Raw genomic sequence first — 21,983 nt, forward strand, 5'->3', positions numbered from 1 at the left:
TAAAGGGAAAGGAAAGGAAGATTAGAAACCCTAACCCAGGGAATGCTGCACCTCCTCCACCGCCAGCAGAACCAATAGTTCCTGATGTCCAGATACCCAAACCTAGCTCATCAGTTGGGGGTAAGGTAAAGATGACGGATTACCTAAAGTTGGATGCCCCCAAGTTTGAAACAGGTGATGACCCTTTTGAGTATCTCAGAACGGTAAAGATGATAACTGATGAGTTGGGAGCAAGTGACAGTAAAGCCATTCAGATGGCAAGGTTCACATTGAAATGTAAGAAGGCAAGGGAATGGTTCAAAAACTATGTGGACCCACGGTTGGAGAGCTTATCCTGGGAGCAGTTTGTCAATGAGTTTGCAGGATGGGCTTTCCCAGACAGTTCAAGGGAGCTTAAGATGATTGAGTTTGAGCAACTGAGGCAGACGGAAGAGATGAGTGTTGATGAGTTTACAGATAAGTTTTTAGAGTTGTTGCCGTATGTGGGGCAAGCTTGTGATACGGATCAAAAGAAAGCAAGGAGGTATACCATGAGACTCCACTCCAGGTATTCCTCTTTGATCCAATTAGCAGAGAGGGAGAGTTTCCATGCTATAGTGGATATGGCCCGAAAGATGGAGGTTAGTGCCATTATTCAGGGAACAGTTAAGCAGTCTGTGGCACAGTCTTCGGGTTCCAAAGTCCTGGGGACGAGTGATGTTAATCTCTCCTCTCTGAGCGATACTACCATGAAGAGTAAAAAGGGTGACAGAGGCCTCAGAAGGTCGAAGAAGAACAAGTTCTGGAACCAATTAAAGTCTGGTCTGGGAATAGGTGATGGCTCGAGCTCCGGTTCGGATGGCTCCAGATGTACAAGGTGCGGTAGACTGCACAAGAGAGTCTGTCGGATTGGGACAACAGCATGTTTCAGGTGCGGACAGGAGGGGCACATGGCACGTGAGTGTCCCACTGCGACCTTGGTGACACAGTCCCAGCAGACAGCTTCAAACAGTATGGCTCAACCAGTAGCTCCAGCCATGTTTTAGGGCAGTGGTCGAGGCAGAGGGAGAGGGATAGCTCCTTCTTCAGTAGGTTCCCGCAGAGAAGGTCCATCAGCTCCAGTTCGGATTTTCTCCATGACCCAGCAAGAGGCTGACACATCGGACATGGTGATGACAGGTAATCTCACTTCTGTATGTTCTGATGTGTATGCTTTAATGAACCCTGATGTGTTTCTCTTTCCTTGTTGCTTCGAGAGCCGTAGATAGAGTGGGTTGGATAGCTTCTGGGTTGGAGTGTCCCCTTTGGGTCAGTGGACCCAAGTGTGATCCATCGGTGGCAGAGTCAGTCTGCCGATATAGTTCAGAGTATGTTGTGAGTAGATCTCTTCCAGCCGACCTAGTGGTTCTAGATTTGACTGATTCTGATGTCATTCTAGGGATGAACTGGCTTTTTGCTCATAGTGCTACCTTGGATAGCAGAGACGAGGTAGTCAGGTTTAGAGTTCAGGGTGGATCAGAGGTAGTCCTTAGTGGGGACAGAGTAGAGATACCTAAAGGTTTGTTATCAGCCCTACAGGCTCGTGAGTTGTTCAGGAGAGGTTGTCAGGGGTTTCTTGCTCATGTTAGAGAGCATAGTAGTCAGGTCAGGGAGCCCACCTCAGTGCCCGTAGTCAGAGAGTTCTTAGATGTTTTTCCAGACAAACTGCCAGGTTTACCACCTGCTAGGGAGATAGAGTTTGAAATTAAAGTGATAATGGGAACCAGACCCGTCTCTACCCCTCCCTACAGGATGGCACCTGCAGGGTTAAAGAAGTTGAAGAGAAGTTGCAAGAGTTGGTAGACAAGGGTTTCATCCGACCGGGTACCTCACCTTGGGGTGCTCTAGAGTTGTTTATGAGAATAAAGGATGAATCCTTAAGACTTTGTATCGACTACAAGTCGTTGAACAAAGTCACTACTAAGAGCAAGTATCTGTTACCTAGGATCGACGATCTATTTTAGACCAGCTAGCAGGAGCCGGTTGTTTCTCCAAGATAGATCTGAAATCCGGGTATCACCAGTTAAGAACCAAGGGAGAAGATGTACCAAGACGGCGTTCAGGACCAGATGTGGGCACTATGAGTTCCTAGTGATGTCGTTCGGGTTAGTCAATGCCCCTGCAGCATTCATAGACCTCATGAGCAGAGTTTTAGTCGGTTTCTAGACCACTTTGTTATTGTCTTCATTGACGATATCTTGGTGTATTCCAGAACGCAGAGGAGCATGCCCATTATCTGAGGACAGTGTTGCAGACCCTGAGAAAACATGGCTTGGATGCCCAGTTCTCCAAATGTGAGTTCCGGTTAAGGAGTATATCTTTCTTGGGTCACGATATGTCAAAAAAAGGGTTTTGAGGTAGATCCCAAGAAAGTTAAAGCTGTAGCTAACTAGCCCAGACCCAATACCGTAATGTGGATTAAGAGCCTTTTGGGTTGGGCAGGTTAACTACTGGAGGTTCATCCAGAACTTTCCTAGAGTTGCGGCTCCTATGACCATATTGACCAAGAAGGACCAGAGGTTGTGTGGTCTGACCAGTGTGAAAAGAGTTTTAAAGAGCTGAAGAAAAGGTTGACGTCAGCACTGGTGGTAGCTTTGCCTACCAGTAATGAAGATTTCATAGTGTTCTGTGATGCGTCCCGTGTGGGGCTAGATTTTGTGTTAATGTAAATGGCAGGGTAATTGCTCATGTTTCTAGGTAGCTGAAGAAGTATGAGTTGAATTACCCTACACACGATCTAGAGATGGCAGCCGTGATCTTTGCGCTCAAGATGTGGAGGCATTACCTTCATGGGGTAAAATGTGAGATCTTTACAGATCATAAAAGTTTGCAGTACATCTTGAGTCAACAAGAGTTGAACCTAAGGCAGAGAAGATGGGTTGAACTGCTTAGTGACTATGATTGCAAGATCCAATATCATCCGGGTGAGGCAAATGTTAGGTTAGATGTCCTCAGCCAGAGATCACTCGGCAGTTTATCCCATATTACAGTAGAGAGAAGGCCTGTGGTTAGAGAAAGAAGTAGAACTACTGTGAGTCAGCAGAAGAGTTATGTAGCTGTCCGCAGGAAGCATGTAAAGTTTCAGAAGGGAGAAGAGTTTTATTAGAGTGCGCAGCAGAAGCATGTTGAGGTTCAGGAGAAGGTTGGGTATTGCTGGAGGTGTCTCCTAGGAGAGGGAGATTCGTTATGGGAAAAAGGATAAACTAACTCTAAGATACATCGGACCCTTTGAAATCCTGCAAAGGATTGGGAATGTATCCCACGAGTTAGATTTGCCTACTTCCGTGGAGGAGATCCATCCATTTTTCCATGTTTCCATGAGATGTGAGTTCGTGTCGGATCCGAGTGAGGTTCTTAAAGGACCAGAGGTGAGGATCTCAGGGGGGATCTCACCTATGTTGAGCAGGTAGTACGGATCGTAGACACACAAGTCAGAAGGTACAGGAACAAGGAAATCCCGATGGTGAAAGTCCCTTGGAATCACCTTAGTATGAGGAGTACGCCTGGGAGACCGGGGGTTCTTACTCCAGTGGTACCGTGTTTCTTTTTTTATGTGTTTATATGTTTATGTTATATTATGTGTATGCATGTGCTAGTTGAGGAACATTCGGGGACGAATGTTCTTAAGAGGGGGAGAATGTAATACCCGGCTAGACCCCGGCATCGGAATTTCAACTTTCCGGCGGAATCTCCGTTGGAATCCGGAAATCTCGGATGTCGGAGCCTTCTAGAAGGGTAAAATAAAGGTTTTCTAAAATGTTTTTAAGTGTTTTGAAGGTTTTCAATGAGAAAGAAATTGAGTTTTGAAAGAAAAGACCAAGGAGGGTGATCAAGCATAAATTAGCCGCGTTTTTATTATCTTTTTTATTGCTTATTTACACATTTTTTAGTTTAATTTATGGTTTTTATCTTGTTTTTACAGAAAAGGAAGAAATTGGAAAATTGGAGAAAAAGTGCAGAAAATTGACAGAAAAGTGATTGGGTCAGTGATTTGCCCAAAACACTCAAATCACCGGGCAAATCACTTTGACAGCAGAAACCTGGAGGCAACAGGCAGAAGTGATATGGGCAGTGATTTGCCCAAGACACTCGAAGACACTGGCCAAATCACTCGCAGAAGACAGAGAGCAGAAAACTGGACTGACTCACAGAAAAGTGATTGGGTTAGTGATTTGCCCAATCACTTGAAGAAACTGGTCAAATCACCGGGCAAATCACTTTGACAGCAGAAACTGACAGCAGAGCGGGAAATTGGGCAGAAAACAGAAATCCGAATTTTCAGATGTCCAAATCCAACCCAATCACTACCAACATAAAACCAAGAGCCACGAAAGAGCTTCTCATCCAAGGAATTCCAATTGCAATTAAATTCAACATCAAAAGAGGAGTCAAACACCAAATCAAAAAGGGATTTCAAAACCCTAGATAGATAGAATTATTCAGCTATAAAAGGAGAGCCTCCAAACCAGCAAAGGCATCTTCTGATCAGCAATTGAGCCTCCTCTTCCTATCGCCATAAACTCTGCAGCTCTTCCTTTTTCTTTTCTTTTAGTCTTTTTGTGTATTTAGTCCACCATGAGTGGCTAAACTCCTTTCTTTTCTAGTTGAAGTTGGTGAATTTCAGATTTTGTGATGAATTGGGAGATTTAAATCTCCATTGTTAAACTTCTATTTATTTCCAATATTTATGCAATTTGATCTTTCTATAATTGTTACTTTGCTTTTAGAATCAATAAGGGCCCATTGCTTTTAAATTGCTTGAGTAACAATTGTTTAAATAATTTAGGTCCGTAATTGCTTAGAATATTTAAACTCACATTTAATCAAGTTGCATGATCTAAACTTGACCACGCGGTTGGCAAGGTTAGAATTAGGTTTCTCTAAGTCTTAATGCAGTTAACAGTTGTTCGATGCCAAAGGCCCCAAGGACGTTCCTTGGCAACTTGTTAACTAGTATTTGATTAGCGAACGTTTTCTAATCAAACTAGAACTAAGGAGGAATTTGGATTGTGAGAAGCGTCTTCCACATCCAAAACTAATTTATTGGAATAAATAGGAGTGTTAAAGAATCAATGATCAATTCTAAACAATCTGAAATAAGATCCATACTTCAACTAGAAGCGTTTCTCTTATTGAAATTTCTCATCTATTTAAGTTATTGCTTTCGTTTGCCATTTAATCAAACAAAACCCCCCTCTTTTATTTACTTGTTATTTACTTTACCTAGTCATTATTAGGAAAATCTTTGGTGTCAATTACCTGTGGTTCGACCCTATTGCCACTATCTACAAATTTATTTTGTTGGTTGATAATAGGTTTATTTTTGACGGCTTCGACAACCGCCTATCAAAAATTGGCGCCGTTGCCGGGGACTTGATTTAAACTAACGTATTTTCCTTTTATGATCAGGGCTGATCGTAAAGAAGCTCTTCTTTACGATCCAGAAATTGAACACACTGCCAAGACCTTACAAGCATGGCTACGGTAAGTACGTCTTTTCTCTCTTCTCAAATTTCTGAACTAACCTCTATTGTGAGAAATTATGGTCAAGCTCGACAAGTTCAACAACTTCAACAAGCACATGCATTTGAAGGATTCTATGGACAGCCAAGACATAATCCCTACCTTGACACATACAATACAGGTTGGGGAGACAATCTGAACTATGGCTATGCTAGGACAGACCACTACCATGACTACCAAAGAGATCTGCAATATAATCCAGGTTGGAGGGACCATCCAAATTTCAGCTATGCAAGGGGAAATCAATATCCAAGCTACCAGCAAAGGAATCAAGCTCAAGCTGCACCTCAGAACCCCAATGCACCTCTTGAAGAGATTGTGAAGAATTTAGCAAATACTGTGCAAAGTCTTGAGAAACAAGTGAGCCAAGTGGCCACTTCAATGAGCAAATTTGAGTCTCAAGGGAAGCTACCCTCCCAAACTGAGATAAATCCAAGAAAAAATGTTAGTACCATCACATTGAGGAGTGGAAAAGAGCTACAAGACAGCAAGGCTAAAAAATTGCAAAAACAGGCCATGGAAGAAATTCTGCCAGAAAGTGATCAGGGCAGTGATTTGCCCAATTCACTAGTAGAAACTGACCCGATTGCTGAGCAAACTGAGCTGTCCAGCAGTGATTTGCCCAAATCACTAGAGAAGGCAGAGAGTGATCTGCCCAAATCAACAGACCAGGCAGAATCCAGTCAAAGGCAAAAACAGCAACTTATGGAGAAATTCAAGGTACCTCCTCCCTTCCCAAAGAGATTTGCAAGATCCCAAAAGGAGAAAGAGGAAAAAGAGATATTGGAGACACTTCGCAAAGTGGAAATCAACATACCCCTACTTGATGCTATCAAACAAATACCAAGGTATGCTAAATTTCTCAAAGAGCTATGCACCAATAGGAGGAAACTTGCTGAACATAAAAAGGTAAGTGTGGGGGAGTGTGTCTCAGCTGTCATTCAAAGGAAACTTCCCACCAAATGCAAGGATAGAGGAATGTTTGTCATTTCATGCAAAATAGGCAACATAGGAATAAAGAAGGCCATGTGTGACCTTGGAGCTTCAATAAATGTCATGCCTCTTTCTATTTTTAACTTGTTGAATGTAGGTACACTCAAGGGCACCAGCATTATGATCCAATTGGCTGATCGATCTGTTGTCTACCCCAAGGGAGTGCTAGAAGATGTGTTGGTACAAGTGGACCAATTAGTCTTTCCAGCAGATTTTTATGTTATTGACATGGAGGAAGACAAGGGCAAAATCACCTCTGATATCCTACTTGGAAGACCATTCTTAAGTACAGCAAGAACTAAAATTGATGTGCATGATGGCACATTGACTATGGAGTTTGAAGGGGAAGTTATCAAATTTAATGTTTATGATGCCATGAAATTCCCCAATGATGTTTCTCCTGTTTATGGCCTTGATGTTATTGATGATTTAAGTCAAGAAATTTTTGATTTTGATCAAGAAAATTTACTTTATGATGGTCTTTGCAGGAAAGGAGAAGTGGACAGCAACATCACTGAAGCAGAAAAAACAGCAGACTGCTGTAACTTGCTGGATGTGGGTGATTTGCCCAGATCACCAGATAATCAGCTCAAATCACAGACCAAATCACTGGAGCAGACAGACTTGACAGACAGTGATTTGCCCAGATCACCAGATAATCTGCCCAAATCACAGCCCAAATCAGACAGCAAACATCAGAAATCAGCACAAACAGCAACTGCACCAGAACTGAAACCATTGCTCAGCCACCTCAAATATGCCTACTTGGGAGCTGGAAATTCACTTCCAGTAATTATTTCTAACCAGCTAAGCCAAGAAGAAGAGGAAAAGCTCCTTGATGTGTTGAGGAAGCATAAAGAAGCAATTGGGTGGACCTTGGAGGACATAAAAGGCACCTCAAGACCATTCGGTGGAGGCTCATCTCACCAGAATCAAAGACAGAATGCAAAGGATGGAGCACCTATTGGACCTGCTGGTGGACCATTTTCTGCCCCAGCACCGTGACAGATAGCGATTTGCCCAGTGATTTGCCCAGTGCTTGCCCAAATCACTGGCCAAATCACCCACAGGCCAGGAAGTCCCTTTCCCTTTATTTTCTTAATTTTTTTTTCTTATATATGCTTACACATTGAGGACAATGTTTGTCATAGGTGTGGGGGTATTACTAGGTTATTTTTTGCATTGATTTACATTGATTCCATCATCTTTTGCTTTCTACTTGTGTCTTTTTGTTTCTTTCTGCATCTTTTTGCCCCATGACATACACCACACTTTTTTTTTTCCTTGGCACACATTTTTTCTTGCACACACATACAGAATTTTGTCTTAGCTTTTGCTCTACTCAACATAGATAACAAGGTTAAAAGAGTTTCCTTATCTCATGACCCCATTGATTTGCCACCCCTTTAAGCTTAAATTGAATCATTCACAGTATGTTACCTTCACTTAGGGAGTTTTTCTCTTGAATTGAATCCTCAAATTTGCTAAGGTCAAGGGACATAAAAATACAAATACATGCAAACACAAAGTTAGTGTAACTCCCTATGAGCTGATTTGCCCAAACTATCATAAAAAACCAGCATAAAGCACAAATCATAAACTTGTTCCAATGGTTTAAGACTATGAACTGAGCCTAATAGCCACTTGGAGAAGTGACTGACTGAGTAACCGGGGGTGTATCACCCATGTACACAATCGCATAAAAAGGTCAGTGACTTTTTCAAGCAAATAAGTTTCGATGGTCTAGACTATGAACAGAGCTAGTAGCCACTTGAACAAGTGACTAACTGAGTAACCGGGGGTGTATCACCCATGTACACAATCGCGTAAAAAGGTTAGTGACTTTTTCAGGCAAGGATAAGAATAAGTGCTGCTGAAAATAAAAATAAAAATAAAAAGGAAGAAAGAAGAAAAGGGGCAAGTCACTCCTAGGGGCTGCACTAAACCTAACATAAAAGAATAAGCATGATTGAGTCAAAAACCTTTCTCTTGACCATGGTAGGTGAAAGGAAACAAGGAAAGGAGAGGACGACCTTGGTGCATGTACTCTATACTGTGATACTTCAGCTTAGGAGTCTAGGGGGGGCTGATTAAGTGGTACTTAGGCTCAAAGAAAAAAGAAACTTGATTAACTAAGTTATTTGTTGCTTGAGGACAAGCAAAAAGCTAGGTGTGGAGGTATTTGATCAAGCATAAATTAGCCGCATTTTTATTATCCTTTTTATTGCTTATTTACACATTTTTTAGTTTAATTTATGGTTTTTATCTTGTTTTTACAGAAAAGGAAGAAATTGAAAAATTGGAGAAAAAGTGCAGAAAATTGACAGAAAAGTGATTGGGTCAGTGATTTGCCCAAAACACTCAAATCACCGGGCAAATCACTTTGACAGCAGAAACCTGGAGGCAACAGGCAGAAGTGATATGGGCAGTGATTTGCCCAAGACACTCGAAGACACTGGCCAAATCACTCGCAGAAGACAGAGAGCAGAAAATTGGACTGACTCACAAAAAAGTGATTGGGTCAGTGATTTGCCCAATCACTTGAAGAAACTGGTCAAATCACTGGGCAAATCACTTTGACAGCAGAAACTGACAGCAGAGCGGGAAATTGGGCAGAAAATAGAAATCCGAATTTTCAGATGTCCAAATCCAACCCAATCACTACCAACATAAAACCAAGAGCCACGAAAGAGCTTCTCATCCAAGGAATTCCAATTGCAATTAAATTCAACATCAAAAGAGGAGTCAAACACCAAATCAAAAAGGGATTTCAAAACCCTAGATAGATAGAATTCTTCAGCTATAAAAGGAGAGCCTCCAAACCAGCAAAGGCATCTTCTGATCAGCTATTGAGCCTCCTCTTCCTATCGCCAAAAACTCTGCAGCTCTTCCTTTTTCTTTTCTTTTAGTCTTTTTGTGTATTTAGTCCACCATGAGTGGCTAAACTCCTTTCTTTTCTAGTTGAAGTTGGTGAATTTCAGATTTTGTGATGAATTGGGAGATTTAAATCTCCATTGTTAAACTTCTATTTATTTCCAATATTTATGCAATTTGATCTTTCTATAATTGTTACTTTGCTTTTAGAATCAATAAGGGCCCATTGCTTTTAAATTGCTTGAGTAACAATTGTTTAAATAATTTAGGTCCGTAATTGCTTAGAATATTTAAACTCACATTTAATCAAGTTGCATGATCTAAACTTGACCACGCGGTTGGCAAGGTTAGAATTAGGTTTCTCTAAGTCTTAATGCAGTTAACAGTTGTTCGATGCCAAAGGCCCCAAGGACGTTCCTTGGCAACTTGTTAACTAGTGTTTGATTAGCGAACGTTTCCTAATCAAACTAGAACTAAGGAGGAATTTGGATTGTGAGAAGCGTCTTCCACATCCAAAACTAATTTATTGGAATAAATAGGAGTGTTAAAGAATCAATGATCAATTCTAAACAATCTGAAATAAGATCCATACTTCAACTAGAAGCGTTTCTCTTATTGAAATTTCTCATCTATTTAAGTTATTGCTTTCGTTTGCCATTTAATCAAAACAAAACCCCCCTCTTTTATTTACTTGTTATTTACTTTACCTAGTCATTATTAGGAAAATCTTTGGTGTCAATTCCCTGTGGTTCGACCCTATTGCCACTATCTACAAATTTATTTTGTTGGTTGATAATAGGTTTATTTTTTACGGCTTCGAAAACCGCCTATCAGAGGGAAGAACCCAAGTTCGGCCGTCGAACATGGGGCTATTTAGGAGGCACGTTAGACTTCCGAATATGGCTTTCTTTTTCGGCCGCCGAACCCCAAGTTCGGCCGACGAACGTGGTGAAGTTTTGGAAGCAGCTTTGGCCGCCGAAGGAGGTTTGGCCGGCCACCTATAAAAGGCCCTTTGTTCGGAAAATGGGCGAGTTTCCTCTCTCTTTTCGGGCATAGGTGAGTTCATGCTCTCCTTTGGTTGTTTTTATGCTTTTTCTTCAAATCCCTCAAGTTTTCATGAGTTTTATCTTTGCTTTGAAGAGTTTTAAGCTTTGATCAAGGTTTTGAGAGTTTGGAGACTTTTGGAGCTTGGACTCTCCATACCTTCAAGCTTGGATCGCACCAAACCTCGATCTTTAAGAGGTAAGTGTAGATCTTTATCCTTATGATGTTTTAAGTGAGTTTTATGAAGGGTTAAGGGCTAGAAATGCATGAGTTGTATGGATGTGCATGTTTGGGTTTTGATACCCTTTATGATAAAAGTATGTTAATGCATGTTTAATGAGATGTTTGTTAGGGTTTAAGTTAGTTTGAGACCCCTATATGCTTGTTGTATGAGTTGTGCATGTTTTGGAAGTGTTGGATGTGAGTGTGGGAGGATTTGGAGGCGGATTGCATGAGGCGAAAACGGGTTCTACCTTGCTAGGGAACCCAGGTTCGGCCGCCGAAGGTAGTTTCGGCTTTCGAACCTGCCTGTGGAAGCAATCTTTGGCCGCCTAACCTTGCCCCCGAAAATGGACTTTCGGCCGCCTAACCTTGCCCCCGAAAGTGCCTGGCTTTCGTCTCTGAAAGAGACTTTTGGCTGCCGAACCTGCCTCCGAAAGTGCCTGACTTTCGGATCTGTGGGAGCATTCGGCATGCGAATGTGCCGCCGAAGGTGCCTTGTCCAGCCTTCCTTTGCTTGTTTTGCATGATTGTTTTATGATATTTTAGGGGGTTTTTGGGGAGTTGTTTAGAGTCCTGTTAGAGTATGTTTGGTCCCTCATTTGAGTCCACCTGTGTAGGATTGGACCTGAGGAACCGAGGTGTTCAGCAGTGTTAGATGCTTCAGAGTTAGTCCAAAGGTAGCCAGAGGTGAGTAGAACTGAACTTTATGTTTAAAAAATAAATTAAATGTTTTAAGCATGTTCATGCATCATGAATACCATGTTATGTAATAGGTTGTTTGCATTAGAATTCACGAATATGATGCATTGCATAATACGATGATGATGATGTTGATGAATATTGAATGATCCTCTAGCCCTCTGTACGATATGATATGATATGATATGACATGAGATGGAAAGACCAGGCGTGGCCGTATCGCCCCTGGCAATAGGTTATATGTATGAGAAGACCAGGCGTAGCCGTATCGCCCCTGGCATAGTCGGACATGTTATGATATGAGCTATGTAAGAGAAGACCAGGTGTGGTCGTATCGCCCCTGGCATAGTTGGACATGTTATGATATGAGATATGTAAAGGGCTATTGGTGACAAGTTCATCCTTGATGTGTATTGTTTGTGATGTGATGCATTTCATGATGGCATATGTTTAAATGTTTTCCTTATATAGTTCTGCTCACTAGGCTTTATAACTCACCCCTTTCCCCTAACCCCAGGTTTGCAGGGTCAGAGATAGTTCAGCAGGTCGGCAGGTTACGGCTATGGTTATGTTATGTAATAGAATAGTAGTGGACATGATGTAATGTAAAGTTATGTAATGAAGTAAAAGTATGTATTGTAATTGATCAAGCATAATTTAGCCACATTTTTATCATAATTATTGTTGCTTATTTACACATTTTTTAGTTTAATTTATGGTTTTTATCTTGTTTTTACAGAAAAGGAAGAAATTAGAAAATGGGAGAAAAAGTGCAGAAAAAGTACAGAAGGATGATTTGCCCAGTGATTTGCCCAAGATCACCAGCTAAATTGCTCCAATCACTGCCCAGATCAAGCTAAAGCAGAAACCCGGAGGCAACAGACAGCAGTGATATGGGCAGTGATTTGCCCAAGAAACTCGAAGATCACTGGCCAAATCACTCGCAGAGACATAGAGGACTGACTCACAGAGAAGCGATCTGGTCAGTGATTTGCCCAATCACTTGAAGAAACTGGTCAAATCACCGGGCAAATCACTTTGACAGCAGAAACTTACAGCAGAGCAGGAAAATGGGCAGAAAACAGAAATCCGAATTTTCAGAAGTCCAAATCCAATCCAATCACTTCCAACACAAAACCAAGAGCCACGAAAGAGTCTCTCATCCAAGGAATTCCAATTGCAATTAAAATCAACATCAAAAGAGGAGTCAAACACCAAATCAAAGAGGGATTTCAAAACCCTAGATGGAGAGAAATTCTGCAGCTATAAAAGGAGAGCCTCCAAACCAGCAAAGAAGCTTCTGATCAGCAACTCAACTCGCCAGAAACTCTCCAGCATCTTCCTTTTTTCTTTTCTTTTCACCTTTTGTGTATTTAGTCCACCATGAGTGGCTAAACTCTTTCTTTTCTAGTTGAAGTTGGTGAATTTCAGATTTTGTGATGAATTGGGAGATTTAAATCTCCATTGTTAAACTTCTATTTATTTTCAATATTTATGCAATTTGAGCTTTCCATAAATATTACTTTGCTTTTAGAATCAATAAGGGCCCATTGCTTTTAAATTGCTTAAGTAATATTGTTTGAATGATTTAGGTCCGTAATTGCTTAGGTTGTTCAAATACACATAATCAAATTGCATAATCTAAACTTGACCACGCGGTTGGCAAGGATAGAATTGGGTTTCTCTAAGTCTTAATGCAGTCAACAGTTGTTCGATGCTACAATGCCCCAAGGACGTTCCTTGGCAACTTGTTGATTAGTGTTTGATTAGCGAACGTTTCCTAATCAAACTAGAACTAAGGAGGAATTTGGATTGTGAGAAGCGTCTTCCACATCCAAAACTAATTTATTGGAATAAATAGGAGAGTTAAAGAATCAATGATCAATTCTAAACAATCTGAAGTAAGATCCATACTTCAACTAGAAGCTTTTCTCTTATTGATTTACTCATCTTTAAATTATTGCTTTCTTTTGCTATTTAGTTTTAATTCATCAACTCAAACCCCCCTCTTTTAATTATTTGTTATTTACTCATCTTGGTTATTATTAGGAAGATCTTTAGTATCAATTCCCTGTGGTTCGACCCTATTGCCACTATCTACAAGTTTATTGTTGATTGTTTAATAGGTTTATTTTTGACGGCTTCGACAACCGCCTATCAAAAATTGGCGCCGTTGCCGGGGAATTGATTAAAACTAACGTATTTTCCCTTTATGACCAGGTCTGGCCGTAAAGACACTCTTCTTTACGACCCTGAGATTGAAAAGACTGCCAAGCACTTAAGGAAGCAAGCAAATTTGAGGAACCAAGCCTCAAGACCATCTTCATCAACAACACCATCTCACAGACCAGCTACTGCCCCTGCTGAAGAAATTTCTGCACCAGCAGAAACTTCCATCACCGCACCAGCTACCATTGAATTTGCACCAGAAACTGAACTTCTGGTTATGGCAGAAAATCCAGCAATGGCGGCACCACCTGCTGCACATGTAGAAGCTGAAAATCAAGCAAGAAACATGCCCATCCAAGCACCTCAGCCACGGGAGAGAACTCTTGGAGAGTTAGCTGAACCAGCAGGAGATCTAGCACCCTTATGCATTGCATATCCCCCATTGACAGCACCTTTTGAGCTAAAAACAGGTCTGATCCATCTCCTTCCCAAATTCAGAGGCCTTGAAAATGAAGATCCTCACAAGCATTTGAAGGCATTCCACGTTGTGTGCTCAACCTTGAGACCCCAAGGTATTCCAGAAGAGGATATCAAACTTAGAGCCTTCCCTTTTTCCCTTGACGACTATGCCAAAGAATGGCTATTCTACTTACCACCCGGATCCATCACATCATGGACTGATATGGTGAGAGCATTCTTGAAAAAATTCTTCCCTACCTCAAAAGCCATTGGCATCCGTCGAGAGATAAGTGGCATAAGGCAAAAGCACTCTGAAGGCTTGTATGAGTATTGGGAGAGGTTCAAAAAGTTATGCACAAGCTGCCCTCAACATGATATTTCTGACCAATCTCTCATTGAGTACTTCTATGGAGGTCTACTACCCTCAGAAAGAAAGTTTATTGATGCAGCCTGTGGAGGATCAACTGAGAGAAAATCACCTCGAGAGATGAGGGACTTAATTTCCACCATGGCTGCAGCTTCTCAGCAATTTGGAGATCAAGAGCAGCCATCAAGAAGAGTGAATGAGGTGAGTACATCTGATTTGGCATCCCAAATTTCTGATCTCACCAATGCTGTCCGTAGCCTTGTTGTGAGTCAAACCCAACAAGTCCAGCAGATTCAGCAGCCCAAGCCATGTGGAATATGTGCCAACAACCACCCAACTGATCTATGTCCTTCCCTTCAAGAGGAAGACCAGCAAGTCAATGCTATTGGAGGCTTCAATGGGCAAAGAAGGTATGATCCCTATGCAAATACTTACAATCCAGGTTGGAGGGACCATCCAAATTTCAGTTATGCAAGGGGAAATCAATATCCAAACTACCAGCAAAGGAATCAAGCTCAAGCTGCACCTCAGAATTCCAATGCATCTCTTGAAGAGATTGTGAAAAATTTGGCAAATACTGTGCAGAATCTTGAGAAACAAATGGGGCAAATGGCTTCATCCTTGAACAAAATTGAATCACAAGGAAAGCTACCTTCCCAAATTGAGATAAATCCAAGACAAAATGTTAGCGCCATCACATTAAGGAGTGGAAAGGAGTTGCAAGACAATAGGGCTGAAAAATTGCAAAAACAGGGCATGGAAGAAATTCTGCCAGAAAGTGATCAGGGCAGTGATTTGCCCAGTTCACTAGTAGAAACTGACCCGATCGCTGGTCAAACTGAGTTGTCCAGTAGTGATCTGCCCAAACCACCAGAGAAGGCAGAAAGTGATTTGCCCAAATCACCAGAGAAGGCAGAATCCAGTCAAAGGCAGAAACAGCAACCAGCAGAAAAATTCAAGACACCTCCTCCCTTCCCAAAGAGATTTGCAAAGTCCCAAAAGGAGAAAGAGGAAAAAGAGATATTGGAGACACTCCGCAAGGTGGAAATCAACATTCCCCTACTTGATGCTGTGAAGCAAATTCCAAGGTATGCCAAGTTTCTCAAAGAGCTATGCACCAACCGAAGGAAACTTGCTGAACGTGAAAAGGTAAGTGTGGGGGAGTGTGTTTCAGTTGTAATCCAAAGGAAACTTCCAACCAAATGCAAGGATAGAGGGATGTTCGCGGTTTCATGCAAGATAGGCAATGTGGGAATAAAGAAGGCCATGTGTGACCTTGGAGCTTCAATAAATGTCATGCCACTTTCCATTTTTAACTTGTTGAATGCAGGTACACTCAAGGGCACCAGTATTGTGATCCAATTGGCTGACCGATCCGTCGTCCATCCCAAGGGAGTGCTAGAAGATGTGTTGGTACAAGTTGACCAACTAGTCTTCCCAGCTGATTTTTATGTGATTGACATGGAGGAGGATAAGGGCAACATCACCTCTGATATCTTACTTGGGAGACCATTCTTGAGCACAGCAAGAACAAAAATTGATGTGCATGATGGCACATTGACTATGGAGTTTGAAGGGGAAGTTATCAAATTTAATGTTTATGATACCATGAAATTCCCCAATGATGTTTCTCTTGTTTATGGCCTTGATGTTATTGATGATTTAAGTCAAGAAATTTTTGATTTTGATCAAGAAAACTTACTTTATGAAGGTCTTTGCAGGAAAGGAGAAGTGGACAGCAACATCACTGAAGCAGAAAAAACAGCAGACTGCTGTAACTTGCTGGATATGGGTGATTTGCCCAGTGATTTGCCCAGACCACCAGATAATCTGCTCAAATCACAGACCAAATCACTGGAGCAGACAGACTGGACAGAAAGTGATTTGCCCAGACCACCAGATAATCTACCCAAATCACAGCCCAAATCAGACAGCAAACAGCAGAAATCAGCACTAGAACTGAAACCATTGCCAAGCCACCTCAAATATGCCTACTTGGGAGCTGGAAATTCACTTCCAGTCATTATTTCTAACCAGCTCAGCCAAGAAGAAGAGGAAAATCTCCTTGATGTGTTAAAGAAGCACAAAAAAGCAATTGGGTGGACCTTGGAGGACATAAAAGGCACCTCAAGACCATTCGGTGGAGGCTCATCTCACCAGAATCAGAGACAGGATACAGCACATGAAGCTATTGACATACGGAGTCCACAAACAAGCAAGGTTTTCAAGGTTAATGGGCATCGTTTGAAGAGATTCTATGAAGGTTTTATTATCCATGTTGTGGAGGAGGTTCCCTTGGATCCCCCTTCCCAAGATTGCTGAGCAAAACACTGAAGTCCAGCCCAAGACAAGAAAACAGGGCGCTACTGGGAGGCAACCCAGAGGCAGTGATTTGCCCAGTGATTTGCCCACTGCTTGCCCAAATCACCGGGCAAATCGACTGAATGTACCATAATCACAAGTGATCAGGGCAGTGATTTGCCCAATTGCCCAGATAAAGTGACCAGATCACCGGTCCCATCGCAAAACCAAGCACATCATCAGCAAAGGGCGTGAACAGTACCAGCCCAGCAACTGCAAAGGAGGAGTGATCAGGCCAAAGTGATTTGCCCACTGCTTGCCCAAATCATTGGGCAAATCACCCTGTCAAGAATTCAGAGGGCCAGCATTAAATGATCAGGGCAGATCACATACCCAAATCACTTTAAGTAGTTCTTTTCTTTATTCTTTTAATTTTTACGCTATCTACTGTTTTTCTTCTCTTCTTCTTCAAGATTTCTCTTCTCCGACCACCACTCACCCACCGGCAAACTCAAGACCACCATGGTAAGAATCAAGATGAAGGCCACCGGCGGACCATTCATGTGGAAGAAATTAGGGCTACCGAAACCCATCCCCTCCGACAGTGATGACGAGGCACGGGACACACCTCCACCAGCCACCATCAACACCGAGACACCACCGGCCACAAGTACAGCAACAGGACGCACCGACTCACCGGCCGCCCAGACATATCGCCGGCAAAAGAAACGGAAAAGGACACCGCCACCACCATCCACAATAGCCCCGTCGGCAAACCCTGTGGGCGAAATGCTACCTGAAGCCAGCCACTATAGCAGCTACTGCCGATGAGACAACACAAGCAATAGGGCAGGAACCAGCAAATGAGCCACCTCCAGCAGCCCCCCAGCAGGATGCTCCTCAGCCACCTGAAGACGAAGCCCCCAACTAGACAGTAGAGGCTCGTCTCAGTAGGATTGAGGACCGAATGCAAAGGATGGAGCACTTGTTGAACCTGCTGGTGGACCATTTTCTGCCCCAGCACCGTGACAGATAGCGATTTGCCCAGTGATTTGCCCAGTACTTGCCCAAGTCACTGGTCAAATCACCCCCAGGCCAGGAAATATCTTTCCCTTTTCTCCTTCATTTTTCTATATGTTTATTCACACATTGAGGACAATATGTGGGATAGGTGTGGGGGTACTTGAGAGTATTTATTCACTGATCACACCATCTTTTTGATTTTTTTTACTTTTTGTTTCTTTTTGCATTATTTTTACCCCTTTTTGCACACACCAGAATTTTTTCACACTTCTAGCACACACACACAGAATTTTGTAGCTAATTGCTTTACTCAACATAGATAACAAGGTTGAAAGAGTACCCTTATCTCATGACCCCATTGATTTGCCACCCCTTTAAGCCTAAATTGAATCATTCACAGTATGTTACCTTCACTTAGGGAGTTTTTCTCTTGAATTGAATCCTTAAATGTGCTAAGGTCAAGGAAAATAAAAATACAAATACATGCAAACACAAAACTAGTGTAACTCCCTATGAGTTGATTTGCCCAAACTATCATGAAAAACCAGCACAAAGCACAAATCATAAACCTGTTCCAATGGTCTAAGACTATGAACTGTGCCTAAAAGCCACTTGGAGAAGTGACTGACTGAGTAACCGGGGGTGTATTACCCATGTACACAATCGCGTAAAAATGTCAGTAAACTTTTTCAAGCAAATAAGTTTCGATGGTCTAGACTATGAACAGAGCTAGTAGCCACTTGAACAAGTGACTAACTGAGTAACCGGGGGTGTATCACCCATGTACACAATCGCGTAAAAAGGTTAGTGACTTTTTCAGGCAAGGATAAGAATAAGTGCTGCTGAAAATAAAAACAAAAATAAAAAGAAATAGAGAAGAAAAGGGGCGAGTCACTCCTAGGGGTTGCATTAAAACTAACATAAAGGAATAAGCATGATTGAGTCAAAAACCTTTCTCTTGACCATGGTAGGTGAAAGGAAACAAGGAAAGGAGAGGATGACCTTAGTGCATGTACTCTATACTGTGATACTTCAGTTTAGGAGTCTAGGGGGAGCTGATTAAGTGGAACTTAGGCTCTAAAGAAAAAGGGGGCTTGATTGGCTAAGTTATTTATTGCTTGAGGACAAGCAAAAAGCTAGGTGTGGGGGTATTTGATCAAGCATAATTTAGCCACATTTTTATCATAATTATTGTTGCTTATTTACACATTTTTTAGTTTAATTTATGGTTTTTATCTTGTTTTTACAGAAAAGGAAGAAATTAGAAAATGGGAGAAAAAGTGCAGAAAAAGTACATAAGGATGATTTGCCCAGTGATTTGCCCAAGATCACCAGCTAAACTGCTCCAATCACTGCCCAGATCAAGCTAAAGCAGAAACCCGGAGGCAACAGACAGCAGTGATATGGGCAGTGATTTGCCCAAGAAACTCGAAGATCACTGGCCAAATCACTCGCAGAGACATAGAGGACTGACTCACAGAGAAGCGATCTGGTCAGTGATTTGCCCAATCACTTGAAGAAACTGGTCAAATCACCGGGCAAATCACTTTGACAGCAGAAACTTACAGCAGAGCGGGAAAATGGGCAGAAAACAGAAATCTGAATTTTCAGAAGTCCAAATCCAATCCAATCACTTCCAACACAAAACCAAGAGCCACGAAAGAGTCTCTCATCCAAGGAATTCCAATTGCAATTAAAATCAACATCAAAAGAGGAGTCAAACACCAAATCAAAGAGGGATTTCAAAACCCTAGATGGAGAGAAATTCTGCAGCTATAAAAGGAGAGCCTCCAAACCAGCAAAGAAGCTTCTGATCAGCAACTCAACTCGCCAGAAACTCTCCAGCATCTTCCTTTTTTCTTTTCTTTTCACCTTTTGTGTATTTAGTCCACCATGAGTGGCTAAACTCTTTCTTTTCTAGTTGAAGTTGGTGAATTTCAGATTTTGTGATGAATTGGGAGATTTAAATCTCCATTGTTAAACTTCTATTTATTTTCAATATTTATGCAATTTGAGCTTTCCATAAATATTACTTTGCTTTTAGAATCAATAAGGGCCCATTGCTTTTAAATTGCTTAAGTAATATTGTTTGAATGATTTAGGTCCGTAATTGCTTAGGTTGTTCAAATACACATTTAATCAAATTGCATAATCTAAACTTGACCACGCGGTTGGCAAGGATAGAATTGGGTTTCTCTAAGTCTTAATGCAGTCAACAGTTGTTCGATGCTACAATGCCCCAAGGACGTTCCTTGGCAACTTGTTGATTAGTGTTTGATTAGCGAACGTTTCCTAATCAAACTAGAACTAAGGAGGAATTTGGATTGTGAGAAGCGTCTTCCATATCCAAAACTAATTTATTGGAATAAATAGGAGAGTTAAAGAATCAATGATCAATTCTAAACAATCTGAAGTAAGATCCATACTTCAACTAGAAGCTTTTCTCTTATTGATTTACTCATCTTTAAATTATTGCTTTCTTTTGCTATTTAGTTTTAATTCATCAACTCAAACCCCCCTCTTTTAATTATTTGTTATTTACTCATCTTGGTTATTATTAGGAAGATCTTTAGTGTCAATTCCCTGTGGTTCGACCCTATTGCCACTATCTACAAGTTTATTGTTGATTGTTTAATAGGTTTATTTTTTACGGCTTCGACAACCGCCTATCAGTAATGTAAGGATATGTAATGACATGTCATGGTTAGAGTTGTGCTTTGCCCTAGTCATGTATGGTTAATCCCTTTTGACACATGATCTTTATGTATGTTTTATGATGAGATTTGTTGAACCAAGCTTGACGTATGATATGTTGACCCAACTGGAGCATTTGATGAGGGTTCCAGTAAGGGGTTTTATGTTTACAGTTATTGTGCATGCACAAGTTAAGCTTGGAAAATGAAAGGAAAAGTTTAAAGTTTTATGTTATGTTTGATCATGTACGGGATTATACCAGTTGTGCAGGATGTATGTTAGGCTTGCTACGGGTCCCGGTGACCTTAAGTCGATCTGGATCCTAGCGCCGGTAGCGGTCCGATTTCCGGGTCATTACAACTGTATATTTGTTGGAGGAAACCTAGTGTCTTGGAAAAGTAAAAAGCAAAATGTGGTATCTAGTGCCGAGTCAAAATACAGGGCCGTGACTCAATCCACTTGTGAGATTCTGTGGATAAATCATCTGCTGAAGGAAGTTGATATGGATGTTGCGTCACTCGCGAAATTTTGGTGTGATAATCAGGCTGCTCTTCACATTGCTTCCAATCCATTATACCATGAACGTTTAAGCATATTGAAATTGATTGTCATTTCATCCGTGAGAATATTTAAGAAAATTTAATCCCCACTAGTTATTTGAAAATAGGAGAGCAACTAGGTGATCTAGTCATTGAAACTTTAAATGGGCCTCGAATAGAATATCTTTTTAACAAGTTGGACATGATAAATATATATGATCCAACTTGAGGGAAAGTGTTAGAGCGTGAATATAATCTGTACATAATTATAGGAGATTACATAATTATAGATTAATTGATTGATAGAGGATTATTAGGAGTTGACCTTAACAAAACCTTATAATCTGTATATATATCCACTTGCTTCAATGGAAAAATATATATATCCACTTACTTCAATGAAAAAATATATTGAAATTGCCCAATTATTCTTATCTTATTATATATATGTCTTGAATTCATGATAAATTTTAGGGGTAAGCATTCGACTGATTTAATTTAAAATCAAACTGAATAAATTGAAAATTAAAATTTAATATTTATAAAGATCGAGCTGAATTGATTTTAAATATAAATTAAATCAAATCAAATTGATCTGATTTGATTCGATTTGATGGATTGAATTTTTAATAGATTTTTTATTTTTAATATTTTAAAATTTAATTGAAATATTTCAACTCTAATTATGGTCTAATCTCTCTATATTATCAAAAATAATATATCATTATTACTAATCATTTCGATTCGATTTTTCTATTTTTTTCTAATCAAAATTGAATCGAACCGAAATAACTAAAATTTTTAAAACTGAAAATCAAATCAAACTGAAATGAATAAAAAATCAAACTAAAATTTCAAATTAATTTGATTTGATCAATTTTTTCGATTTGAACCAAATTCACCAAAAAATTTTTTCCATATCCTATGATCTGCATGTTTTTTTTCCTTCCCACTTTGATTATCTCTACCTGTGTTTGTACTGTTCTATGTTTGCAGTTTTACCAGCACTTGCAGCTAACGCTGTTCCACTTTTGTATCCTTTTTCTTTTCCGCAGCAG

General features: G+C 40.8%; 1 protein-coding gene across 1 annotated transcript in view; it reads right to left on the reverse strand.

Moving 5' to 3' along the window:
- The window catches only part of LOC122723261 (rhamnogalacturonate lyase B-like), a 28,854-nt gene extending 7,896 nt beyond the window's left edge, over positions 1 to 20,958 (reverse strand). Inside the window, exons 1-2 of the mRNA XM_043955041.1 lie at positions 20,826 to 20,958; positions 17,273 to 17,465 (exon numbers count right to left, since the gene is read on the reverse strand). Of these exons, the coding sequence (XP_043810976.1) occupies positions 17,273 to 17,465; positions 20,826 to 20,958 (326 nt within the window). The remainder of the gene's footprint in view (positions 1 to 17,272; positions 17,466 to 20,825) is intronic.
- Between the last annotated feature and the right edge of the window lie 1,025 nt (positions 20,959 to 21,983).

The sequence above is a fragment of the Manihot esculenta genome, chromosome 3 (genome assembly GCF_001659605.2).
Source record: "Manihot esculenta cultivar AM560-2 chromosome 3, M.esculenta_v8, whole genome shotgun sequence".
NCBI classification, from domain to species: Eukaryota; Viridiplantae; Streptophyta; class Magnoliopsida; order Malpighiales; family Euphorbiaceae; genus Manihot; species Manihot esculenta.